Genomic DNA, 12,575 nt, shown 5'->3' on the forward strand with positions numbered 1-12,575 from the left:
CCGGTGAGTTAATGCTTTGCTGTCACTGACTTGAAATGCTGGGAGGCGATAAACGTCTGTGGTTCAGGACATCTGGTCTGCCGTGCTTTGTTACAGCAGCCGGAGCAGAGCAGCACAGGCTGCCTCCCTCCTCCCGCGCCCGCCAGGTAAGGACTAGGAGTATTTCACAGAGGACGGATGCAGGACTCTCAGGGGTTAATTGTCTCGCTCAGGGTCACACAAGCTATGAGGTGGCCATGCCAGGACTTGAGCTCAGCTTTGGCTCAGCCCTAGGCCCATCTTTACAACTTGGCCGGCCTGGGGGGGTCTGCACCCCAGCTCACCCAGTTCACAACACTGGGGGCACTTTCCTGGGCACACCCATCCCTGTGCTCCCCTGAGGGCTGAGGAACTTCTTGGACAGGTCTTCGGACCCCAGGCTCATCACCAGCTCATTTCTGCCTCGCCCCTGCCCCAAGCTGAGACAACCGCCCTTGGCTGGGTATCTTGACAGAAAGATTCTGGTGCCATATCAACACTTACTGTCTTAAAGACCAAACAAAAGAGAAGCTATGAACGGCCTTTAAAAAGTGTCACTCACCAAGGTGGCAGCCATGTGGGGTTCCCGGACACTTCACCATCAAGGGGACAGCCTTCCTTTAGTAGGAAAGTGGCTGCACCAGGAGGTCCCAGATTCTGTTGCCTTTTCCGAGAGGAGCATTTCAGCTCTCTTTGACTCTCCTTTCAATCCCAGAGCAAACATGCTCCTCTCCTAGAAAGCCAAAGGAAAAGCAGATAGTTAGGGAGACTTTTTCTTCATTTTTCTTTCTAAGACGATTTTTAGGTTAATGGTGTTTTGGTGAGGTGTAATGTACGTGCAATAAACCGCACAGATCTTAGGTGTCAAGACTGATGAAAAATTTAACAAATATGCACTCCCACACAACCATGATGCTAGTCAAAATGGTAGGTGTGTTTCTAAATAGAAATCCTCCCTCTCTGCTCTGAGGCTTCTGTGCATAGTGTGCCAACTCTGTCCACACCACGTGCTGGGCACTGAGGATACAGACTTGAAGCACAAGGTCAATGGCGTAGATGACCTTTCTAATCTGGCAGGACAACAGCTATGACGAAGAAGACAGGGACAAGGGCTCGGGAATAACAGAGAGGAGTGCAGGTCCAGCCTAGAGGAGTCCCTAAAGATCATCCTGAGCCGGGCACAATGGCCCAAACCAGTGATCCCAGCACTTTGGGAGGCCGAGGCCGCAGGATCCCTTGAGGCCAGGAGTCCAAGACCAACCTGTTCAACATAAGAAGACCCTGTCTCTACAAAAAATAAGAAAAATTAGCCGGGTGTATCTGAGCGCACCTGTAGTCTCAGCTACTCAGGAGGCTGAGGCAGAAGGATCACTTGAGCCTTGGACTTTGAGGTCCAGTGAGACATGATCATGCCACTGCACACCAGCCTGGGGCAACAGAGCGAGGCCTCATCTCTACAAAAGAGAGAGAGAGAGAGAGAGAGAGAGAAAGTAAGAAAGATTGATTCCCTAGAGCATGTGACAGGTAAGCTGGATCTTGTAGAATACGGAGTCTGCAGAGAGGAGACAGGAAATAAAGGGATAGTGCACACATGAGGTTATGCAGAGACTTAGGGGTACCCAGAGGCTCAGGAGAAAGAGTTCAGAGTAAATACGGCAAAAGATGGCTCGTAGGGTGCCCTCTGGGGTCAGGGACAAGATATGATCATAGAGAAATGAAATTGAGCTTGTTGTCTGACTTAGCAGCTATTTCTGAGACCAGCACAGTCAGTGCCTGTCTCATGTCCGTGTCCGGTTTTATTGCTTGCGGTCAAAGGCCGTTGCCCAATACGTGGAGCAAAGGCTGACCCACAGACACACCCATACATTCCCACACTCACTCCCACATCCACAGGAGCACCCTCGTCCTTATGGACATGCTCACACATTCAGTCCCACACAACACAAACACTCGCACACAGACATGCTCACATGGTCACATATGCACAGACGTGTCTCACACACACCGACACATTCACCTGCACACGAAAACACTCACAAATTCACTCACACATGGACATGCTCACATACATTCATACACACAGCTCACACAATCACACACAGACACACGTGCCCTAACACAAACATGCACGCACACACAACCGTGAATCTTGTTTGGGGCCTGATTCCCTTCAGTTTTTATCAGGAAATATTTAGAAAAAGAGTGTTTCACCCCTTCATTTCCTCTGTTTTGCCCTTACCCCTTCCTTTCAGCATATCATGGGTCCACCCTGCTCTAAGTGCTTGACCTGCATTGACTATGAGATCAGTGCTATCATCATCCCCATTTTGCCCGTGAGGAAGTGAAGGCTCAGAGAGGTCAGGTGACTTACTCAAGGTCACACAGCTAACAAGTGTCAAAGCAGGTTAAGAGCCAGGCAGTCTGGCTCCTGAGTCTATGCTCTTCTCCATATTCTACCCTTCACATCAAACCGTCTCCTGTGTCGTAGGTGCCCCTGTGCCTGTGAGAATATCTGTCTATGTCTCCAGCATTGAACAGATATCAGAAACGAATATGGTAAGTATGGCAGTTCCAGCCACGGGGCTGGGGACAGGGGTCATGGGACAAGGAGCAGGGTTATAAACCAATTCCTGCTGTTCTGACCCGTGACAGAACTCACATGGAGGAACAAGGTAGATTTTGCAAACTACAGCCACCTGGAATAAAAAAAAAATCAGTTAATAGAACACCTCCATCACACTGTATCCAAAAATTCAGTTCCAGATGGATTATTCACTGAAAAGTGAAAGGCTTGTGAAGCTTTAAAAGATCACATAGGACACCGTCTTTGTGTCTTGGAGTGGGTAAGGATTTCTTTCCAAAGACACAGAAAACACAAACCATAAAAATAAATACTGGTAACTCCGACTATATGAAAACTCTGTTGAGCCAAAACTCCTGGAACTTCTATTTTGCAAAGCAAACAAACCCCTATGACGAGTGTGAAAGGATAAGTCAGAATAGACTAAGCTATTTGCAGTGCGGAGGACTGATATTCAAACTATACATAATTTCTGTGAATTAAAAAGAAGAATATTTTAAGAACAGATAGAAAAATGATCGAGAAATGTAAACAGGAAATTGAGTTTTGCGAAGAAAACTAAAGAGCAGATAAGCATAAGAATCATATGAAAAGATGCTCGACCTTGTTAGTAGTAAGACAAAGTAAAACCACAGTGAGAACCCGTCACATACTCACCAGACTGGCAACAGTCAAAAGTCAGACAATACCAATCCATGCTGGTGAGTTGGAAGCACTGGGAACCCTCAGTTGCTCTCGACTCTTGACTGTTGGCAGGGGTGTAAACTGTAACTTCCACCTCATCATTTTTATTTTGTAGTGGTTTGGGGCTGTATGGTGTGTTCACCCAATAACATGCCTAGTATATTCATGTGTTACCCAGCAAAGCAAGCGAACACATTATAATTACACGCGCCAGCTTGAGTGGATCTCACAAATAAAATGTTGCATGAAAGAAGCAGATCATGAATACACGCAGGATGATCCCATTGGGATAAAGTCTTTTTAAAAAGTCTAAGCAATATATTTTCTAGGAATACATGGACAATGAAACTCTAACAAAAAGGAAGGAAGTTATTAATCATAAAATCTAGGATAATGGTTACTGCTGGGGGGTGTGGGAAATATGTTCCGGAAGGGCCACATTGGGGTTTGAAAGTTGCTGGTAATGCTCTGTTCCTTAACCTGGATTTTAATTACACAAGGGTCATTTTAATAATCAGTTTTTAAACATCCATATGTTTCGTGCACTCCTCTCTAGTTGCGATACAATTCAATACGCTTGCACGCACAGGTATGTGCACGCACACACACACAAATACACAAAGAGGACAGAGCAGAAACAACCTAGCTTGCAACTGGGATTTACCTTTCTCTCCCCAGGACTATACAATCACCATGTTTTTTCATCAGACCTGGAAAGATTCACGCTTAGCGTACTATGGACCAACCTGAACCTGACCCTGGACTATCGGATGCATGAGAAGTTGTGGGTCCCTGACTGCTCCTTTGTGAACAGCAAGGATGCTTACGTGCGTGATGTGACTGTGGAAATTTGCGTATTTCAGCTTCACCCAGATGGAACAGTGCGGTATGGCATCCGGTGAGTCCCCCTAGGGTGCTGGGGATGTCCCACTAGTCTTCCTGCTTCCTGCTGAATATGCCACAAACACATTCTAAGGGCCACACGAACCCATCTTGCATTGGTCCCCCTCACTCACCCTACCCAGTAGCCAAGGTGGAACTTTCAGAGATTCCTGTAGGCTACTTGACTTCTACTGTTCCTTCTGTCTGGAGTGGCCCCTTCCTCCTTTCTGTGAGTTGAAATCTTGCCCACCCTCCCTTCGACTCCTAACTCACGGACCCTCACGTGCTTCCTTAGCAAGCGCGAGTCTCCTCCCGTCTCCCCATTCGGTTCTCTCCAGGGCCTTCCCCATGCTGACACCCTGCGGTTCTCTGACGTGCCACACATCTGCTCCTTGTTTAAGTCCTGCCAGGTCTCTCGTGTCTCTGTCATGCACAAGTGCCCCGCCTCCTGCCCACACGTGGGTTGGTCCTTGGGTCACACTCCCCTCTGCAGTCCTGCAGTTCTCTCAGGAGTGGTTGCTTGCCTGGGCTGGGCTCACGTTGCCCTTCCTTTCTGTTTTCCTTTACAGACTCACCACCACAGCAGCTTGTTCCCTGGATCTGCACAAATTCCCTCTGGACAAGCAGGCCTGCAAGCTGGAGGTGGAAAGCTGTACGTTCACCTCCTATGGCCCCTCTTCCCACCTGGGGCTGTGGCGATCGGGAAACCAAAGGCGGAGCTGACAGTGAGAGGGACAGCACACCTCTACACCCCCTCCTCCTCCCCACTCTCTCTCTCCTACACACATAGGTGATGGAGATAAAGAAAGACAGGTGGCAGATACCCATGATAGGTGATTAATTGACTGCCTGTTGGGGGTATATATATGGTATCTGGGAGAAGATGGCCTTTAGGGTGTGAGTTGTCCCCTTGGGAAGTGGCACACACTATTGAGAAATTGTGCACAAGCTGGTGGGTGGGAGCTTGTAGCATGTCTTTTTTGTGCTTTGCTTTCTGGCTAAGCAACTCCAAAGTGCGGGTTCTCTTTCCCTAGTGCTCAGGCTCAGCACAGCATAAAGGAGCCCCCAAAATGGCAAGTTCCAGCCATCCTTTGGTTTTCAGACTGCTCTGGTGTGAAATCTGCCAGTGCCCATTTACTGAGACTCTCTGTTTCTCTCCCCTTCGCAGATGGATACACGGTTGAAGACATCATGCTATTCTGGGAAGACAACGGGAGTGCCATCCACATGGCTGAGAAGCTGCAAATCCCTCAGTTCTCTTTCCTGGGGAGGACGATTACTAGCAAGGAAGTGTATTTCTACACAGGTGGGCCCCATCCCTTCCTTCTCTCCTGTCCCTTGTCCCCTTTGCACTCCCATAAACTCCCAGTGGCCTCTGCCTGGGACCCCTGCACTCTCTGCTGCCTCCTTTCCCATTTCCCACTGGTTCTGCACGCCTGCCAGGCCCCCTTGATAAAGCCCCAACAGCTCGCCCTGTGCAAGTGAGGAAGGGCTGTGGAAGCACTGGGCATGGTTGACCAGGCTTTCCAGGTATAAAGGATTCATGCTCCTCTCAGGACTTGCCTCTCAGCCTCCATCAGTTTACAGCTTGGAGCCATCTCTTGCCTCTCCCATTCCTAGATGTCAGCTACCACGAAGCAAGTGAGAAAGGAACGGGAGAGAGCAAAATTGCTCTGCCATGTGGGCCTGCTGAGATGTGCCATTCTCACTGGCCTTCTCAGGCAGGATGCCTGTGGATGGAGAATTAGAGGCTGAACTGCCCATCGATCACTGCCCCTTCTGTTGTGTGCCTCTCCACCCTGCAAAGGCCCTGGGCACTGCCACCCTGACAGCAGTGTGTCTCCTTGCCAGGGTCCTATGTGCACCTAATACTCAAGTTCCAGGTCCAGAGGGAAGTCAACAGCTACCTTGGGCAGGTCTACTGGCCTACGGTCCTCACCACTATTCTCTCCTGGATATCGTTTTGGATGAACTATGATTCCTCTGCAGCCAGGGTGACAATGATAGGTCCTGTCTCCATCCCATGGAGGATCGTGGGTTGTCTTCCTCAGAATAAAAAAGGCGAGCGTAAGGGAGTGGTACCTGGCGCAGCATGTGACCTTGTATGCAAGGAAGCAAGGGCTTTTCCGGCAAGCATGTGTGTAGGTGTTCCGCCAAGCCCTGGTGGAGAGACTGACATTGGAGACGGGTGTGAAAAACACACTAGACTTGCAATCCTGGTATGTTGTGCCCAACGTACCAGAATTCATAGTTTGTTGAGTCCATAAGTACATGGAAAAGTCACACTTAGATCAGAAATACAACACAATAAACATTGATTTAATCAAGGCATCAGAACACCTTACCAGGCAGCAGGGCTTCAAGAGGAGCTTCCCTGAAGGAGCCTCTAATCGGCCCCAGATCCAGGCCTGCTTTCTCTGTCACCGTCTTTGGGGCAGACTCCTCAGCCTCCTTCTTCAGGAGATCATTCGGGACTAAACCTTTGCACTTGCGTAATAGTTTAGGGCTCACAAAATTTTCCCAGGGACTAAAGGAAGACAAAAGGGGAAGGGGCCAGCACTGGGCAAGGGGGAACCACAGGTGTTAATCGCTGAGAAGCAGCTGTGGCTGGGATTTTGGCACTTGACCTCAAGTAAGAGCCATGGGATGTCGTGGACCGCTGAGGCAGAGGCTGGGCTTCAAGATGGGGGAGGGGGAACAAAGCCAGCACTTCAGCAAAGGCACTCCCAGTCCCAGAGAGGTGAAGGCTTTTGCTCAGGGCCCTCCTCACTCCAGAGATGGCCAGGGGCCCAGTGGCTTGCCAGGAAGCTCAGCCACCAGAGGAGACTGAGCCGGTGCCGTTCTGTTTGTAGCTCTCACTTCGATGCTCATCCTGACCACCATCCACTCTCATCTGTGGGATAAGCTCCCCCATATTCCCTATGTCAAGGCCATCGACATCTATATCCTCGTGTGCTTGTTCTTCGTGTTCCTGTCCCTGCTGGATTACGTCTACATCAACTATCTTTTCTACAGCCGGAGACCTCAGCACCACCATAGGCGACGCAGGAGGCCACGAAGAGTCATTGCCCACTACCGGTACCAGGAAGTGGTGGTGGGGAACATGCAGGTTTGACTTTTTGACTGCCAATCAGCTTTCCCTGAGCACCTCTGGAGCCCCAGCTTAGCGCTTTTGACCCTTCCGCATTTCTTAGTTCCTTTAATCCTCACAGGCACAGACACACAGCACATGCATGTGTGCACACACACACACACACACACATGTGAACAGGAAACAAGGAAGTAGGACTCTTTATCATCACTCCTTGACACATGATCATTGTCCAAGGTCACAAAGCAAGTACACGGCAAGGCTGAATTTCTGCAGACCTTTGGGCCAAATTCGGCCCACTTTGCACGCGTCCAGGGCAGGCAATGAAGCTGGAAGGGAAGATGGGCAGAGGGAGGCTGAAAGGAAGACAGACACAGGAGAGGCTGGCCTGCCTACCCTGCCTTCTTTGGCACTTCTGACTCCCAAGGCAGTGCTGAGGCTCTTGCTGTGGGCAGTACGTTAATGTCCAACAACGTCCCACCTCCTTGGCAAAGAGCCCAGCCCTGCCTGCCTGAGCAGGCCTCCATCCACCACACAGCACTCCTGAGGGAGCAGCTGCCCCCAGGCAGACATCGGCTTGGCAGCCGCCATGGCCTGCCCTTGCATGCTGACAGCCTCTGGGTCCTGTTCCTCAGCCCCCTGCACACCAGAGACCCCTAGAGGAGACGACTCTGTCTGTCAAGAGATTGACAGTAACAATGCAAGTGCTGATGAGGAAAGACCCTCCCCTCTCCCTGCCCCCGTGCATAGCCACCTAGGCCACAGGAAACTGATGAGCCTATCCATTATCTCCTCAAAGGATGGCCTGATTATCATGGAAGATGGAGTCGGCTCTCTTCCCACCACCCCGGCTCAGGCCCCCCTGGATAGCCCGGAAAGCCTCTGTTCTCTGACGTCCATCTCCAAGCAGGCCCTGCTGGCCACCTCAGAAAGCCTCAGCCCACTCACTTCTCTCTCAGGCCAGACCCCGCTGGCCACCGCAGAAATCCTGAGCGATCTCCCCTCCACCTCAGAGCAGGCCCGACTTGGCTACAGTGTTCACTTTAATGCTTTCAAGAACGGTGACAGTGTCATTCCTACCAAAATCCGCAACCATGCCGAGGCCCATGGCTGTGCTGAGACCCGTGACTCTGAAGACTGTGATGGAAGCTTGAGCTCAGATGAGAGCCATGGCCGTGGCCCCAGTGGATAGGCCGTGCTTCGCCGTGGCCAGGGCTGTGTGCAAGGAGCAAACCATGAGCTGGAGGAGATCCATCGCTTACACGATGACATCAATGTTGAGAGCAGCTGCCTTGGCCTTGAGGAGCAGCCCGAGTGTGATGCTGATAGTATCTGGAGCCTGGATCATGATGACCTCATGGCCAGTGGCCAAGACAAGGATAGTAGCTCAGAGTCTGAGGACAGTGGCCCCCCGAGCCCTGGGTGCGCCTTCACCAAAGAGTTCTCCTTCGATCTCTTCAACCCCAACTACGTCCCTAAGGTTGACAAGTGGTCCCAGTTCCTCTTCCCTCTGGCCTTTGGGTTGTTCAACATTGCTTAATGGGTGTACCAAATCTATTCGGCCCCCAGTGGCCCCAGAGCAGCAGGGACACTGTACTCTGCTCCTTTATGGCTTCTTTTGGTTTTATTTTTCCCTCTCTCCTTCATTCCTTTTATTTTGTGGCTTTCCGGGCAATCTGATCAGTTCCACACTACTCTTTATAAGCAGAAGGTGGAGAGTGATTGGAAAGCGTGTATTCTGGCTGGAAAGGAAGGGACTGAGAAGGAGTTGGAGGTAAAGAGCACATTGATTTCCTTTCCTGCTAGAAGGCACTCACCTTTCCAAAGACTTCTCACAGCTAGTAAGCATGGAAAGGCCGCTGGGAATGTTTAGAGGAAAGGGGGCAGCCAGGTTTGGGGACAGGGGAAGGATCTAAGGCTTGCTCACAAATGTTTCTGGGGTCTTTTCTGTCCCCCTGAGGTGTCAAACTTTATTTTTCATGACTTTTTCTCTTTTTTTTTTTTTTTTCCTCCTAGGGATTACGGACCTTGCTCACCCTCTGCTTAGGGCTTTATAGGAAAAGTCAAGCTGGGTTGGGCTGGGGTGCATAGGGGAAGGGCTAGCCATGGCTTGGAAGTTCAGGGAACTGGCCATGGGAAACTCAGGGATCATTTGTAAGTTCCTTTTCCCCACTCTTTTTGTCATATTTAGAATGCGGCGTGGTGGTGCAGGGTTGGGAGGGGAATGTAGGTGGGTGAGGCTGCACAGTGACCTGTCAGGGTAAGTGACGGTGCACACACCCAACGGGAGCTTTCAGTGGGGCAGGGGGCAAGGCAAAGTTGGAGATGATACTGTTGAGCTGGCCTCTTTGGAGGAAAGGGAACATCTCTTGTCTATATTTCTGCTTCAGAATGCCTGCCACCAGGGACTTGGTACATCTGTCTGAGTCGGGAGTGCCCTTGCTATCAGACGCTAAGTTTTTCAAGAATCCCAGAATAAGCAGTTGGGAATAAGCACTAGGGTTAGGAAAGTTCAAACTTGGGAGTTCACCGTCTGACACAGTTTAGCAGATGAACATCTACTGTAAATCTATATACTAATCCTTTCTATTGTCTAGTGCATAGTGTCAACAAGCTCACTGACCCACCACACCATCGGACCCTTACAGGAGCCCCACCAGCCAGGAAAGGCAAACAACATTGTTTCCAGTGTGGCAAGGAAACAAAACGGAGCTTCTGTGTCGTGCTTCAGGGTGTGCAGACAGTGAGTGTAGAGCCACCCCACTTGCTCTTCCTTTTCCTAACTCTCTAAACCAAAGAATTCCCCTTTCTTTTCTCCCCTTCCCAAAAGGGGGTGCTCCAGAACAGAGTCTGCCTCTCTACCAGGCCCCCAACCTTACTCTACGGTACCGGTACCGGGGGTGTCTCTGCAGGTATTGGCTGGTCGCCAGCCAAGGAGGGGGAAGTGAGCACATGGAGAACATGGGCACTGCCCACCCAGCAGGGCCCCTAAGGGAAGTAGGCTTGGCCTGTGCTTCAGCTTGCCAAGCAGCTACACCTCATTGATGGAGGCCGTGAGGGAGTGAGCGTCACCAAGCACTCAACCTGTACCCCCCTTTCACCTTCGGAAGTCTCTCCTGCAGCCCCTCACCCATCTGCCTACCTCCCTTTAATTATGCTTCTGTGTTTGTGTTTCCTTGTATACCTGGATGTGTTTGTATGTATCAATGTAGGTCTAGGTGCATGTACAACCTTTTGAGAAGCTGCATACTGCTGTGCCTATCGCTGTAAATCTATACTGCCATGCATGCAAGCGTATGTGCAACAACGTGTAGACATGTGCATGTGGATGCATCCCCATGAAAGTGTGGCTTACTTATGTGTGTGCTTGTGTGTATACGTATGGGTGTATGCTGTGTGTGTGTGCAGGTGTGCACACCTGTGTTAATCTGGTTTGAATGAGCGTGAAGCAAAATGCACCTGACAACATATATATTCCCTGTTGGCGGCCCTTGCAGAAGCACCAGAATTCCTTTGACCTGTTCCCACATGGTGGGCGCCCTTTGGCTGCGCTGGTTAATGGACTGTTTCTCTCCAATTCCCTGTTCCAGGTACTGGCGTCTCCTGGTCCCCATCCACTCCTCGTCCCCTCCCTTCACCCATCTGTGCTTCTCCTGGACAGAGGAGCCAGAGGACATGAATGTAGCCCTGAGGAGTGGGAATTTAGTGCCTTGAGGTAGGAAATGCTCAGTCCTTGGGATCAGCTACAAGTGCAGAGTGTCTTGCCTTGTTCTGGGAGGACATGCTTGGGAGGCACAGGTTGCGGGGAGGGCCGGAAGGATATAATGAGAACAGAGGCATGCTGCAAACGATGGGGTGGGAGACCCAGCAGACCAAACGGGATGTTTTCTCTAACCTCTATTCCCATTGCCTTGTAACCCTGACACACATGTGGCAGCTGGTGGAGACACAGGCAGGCAGGTGATGTAACGAACCCCCAGGACATCACCGGGAATGGCTGCAGGCGTGGACTGTAGTGGTGGCCCATTCTGGCCCAGGACACAATTTACTAGCCTACCCCAGAATGGTGGTTGGCTGCTGGACTCCAGAAACAGGCCCCAAGTTCCGCCTTAGACTTAGAGTTTGGAACTCACCACTTCCACCCTTCCAGGGCAAGCAATAGTCAGACGGGAGAGAGGGAAGTGCCAAGGTGGCCTAAGGACTGCCTGCCTCAGTGGGCCCAGCTTGTTGTCTCTTCCGCCCTTCTGCACAAGCATATAGCCTCTCACACTCACACACCCACACAGACCCACACCGTCACCCACGTGTGCAGACACTCGTGGGGGGCACTCACCTTTATCGGTATATGACTATACACACCCAGACCTGCACACACTCACATATGGCCACACACACTCACGTGCACAATCGTACAGGCACATGCGCGTGCACACACAAATCCTGTAGGACACTTACAAACAACACAGTTGCCACCAGACTGGCTAAGATTCCGTCTTTATTTTTGGACACCCCACAGAGAGATCCAGGTTGAGGAGGGAGCAGTAGCCTCATGTCTGAAGCTCCCCACGTGGCTGTAGAAAGGCTGGCTTCCTGGAGCCCAAGCATTGCTTGGTTGCCTTGGATTAGGGTCTCCGGGAGCGTGGTGGGTTTTGAGCCCTATGGGGGGTGAGCAGTTGATTTGGGAGGCAGTCACAAAGGGAGATGGGAGCACTACAAAAAAACAGAGGGCTTTCAGACGTGTCTGGCAGCCATGCACATGAAGGCTTCATGGCACAGAGGAAAGGCAGAGAGGCCACTTGTAAATATCTCCATAAATCCACATAGCTAGATATAATATTATACCTTACAAAGAATATCTTGCCCTAACATGCTGCAACAAGAGCAGTTGAACTCTACTGCGACTCATACCCTGTAGTTCAGTGTCAGTGTGAGGTGGAGGTTTGACAACTACATCTTTTCGGGAACTTAAACTTTCTGAGTTTGCCATGGATTTGTTTGTTTGAGCCTGAGAATTGCCAGATCTCCCCTTGTCAATTCCTGCATGTGGTCTGTTGTCTGTGTCATTGAGCCTCACCCCAGCTGTCCCCAGCCCCTCCCCAGCCATGCAAGCCACACCTCGAGCTGACTGCCCCCATCCCCTCCCTCTCCTCTCCTCACACCAAGTGACTCTGGAAGTGCAGTGTCCAGCTGGGTGCTGCAGGGGTGCAGCCCGAAGCCTTTCTCAGCCCCCGCCAGTCAAAGAGCGCTTGGTAATTTGGAGCTTGGGCAGCATCTGGGATGGAGCGACCCCCACTTTGCTCCTCTGCCCACTTTCCTTCC

At 50.9% G+C, this 12,575-nt stretch overlaps 1 protein-coding gene across 1 annotated transcript; it reads left to right on the top strand.

The window, feature by feature from the left end:
- The first annotated feature begins 1,074 nt into the window (after window positions 1-1,074).
- LOC138378832 (gamma-aminobutyric acid receptor subunit theta-like) lies at window positions 1,075-10,970 on the top strand. Its single transcript, XM_069464170.1, is given in 10 exon segments — window positions 1,075-1,156; window positions 2,507-2,574; window positions 3,962-4,019; window positions 4,022-4,181; window positions 4,735-4,817; window positions 5,334-5,471; window positions 6,017-6,172; window positions 7,018-7,274; window positions 8,056-8,849; window positions 10,847-10,970. Coding segments are annotated over 10 exon segments (1,920 nt in total).
- Window positions 10,971-12,575: the final 1,605 nt, after the last annotated feature.

Source organism: Eulemur rufifrons, chromosome 30 (assembly GCF_041146395.1).
Source record: "Eulemur rufifrons isolate Redbay chromosome 30, OSU_ERuf_1, whole genome shotgun sequence".
NCBI lineage: Eukaryota > Metazoa > Chordata > Mammalia > Primates > Lemuridae > Eulemur > Eulemur rufifrons.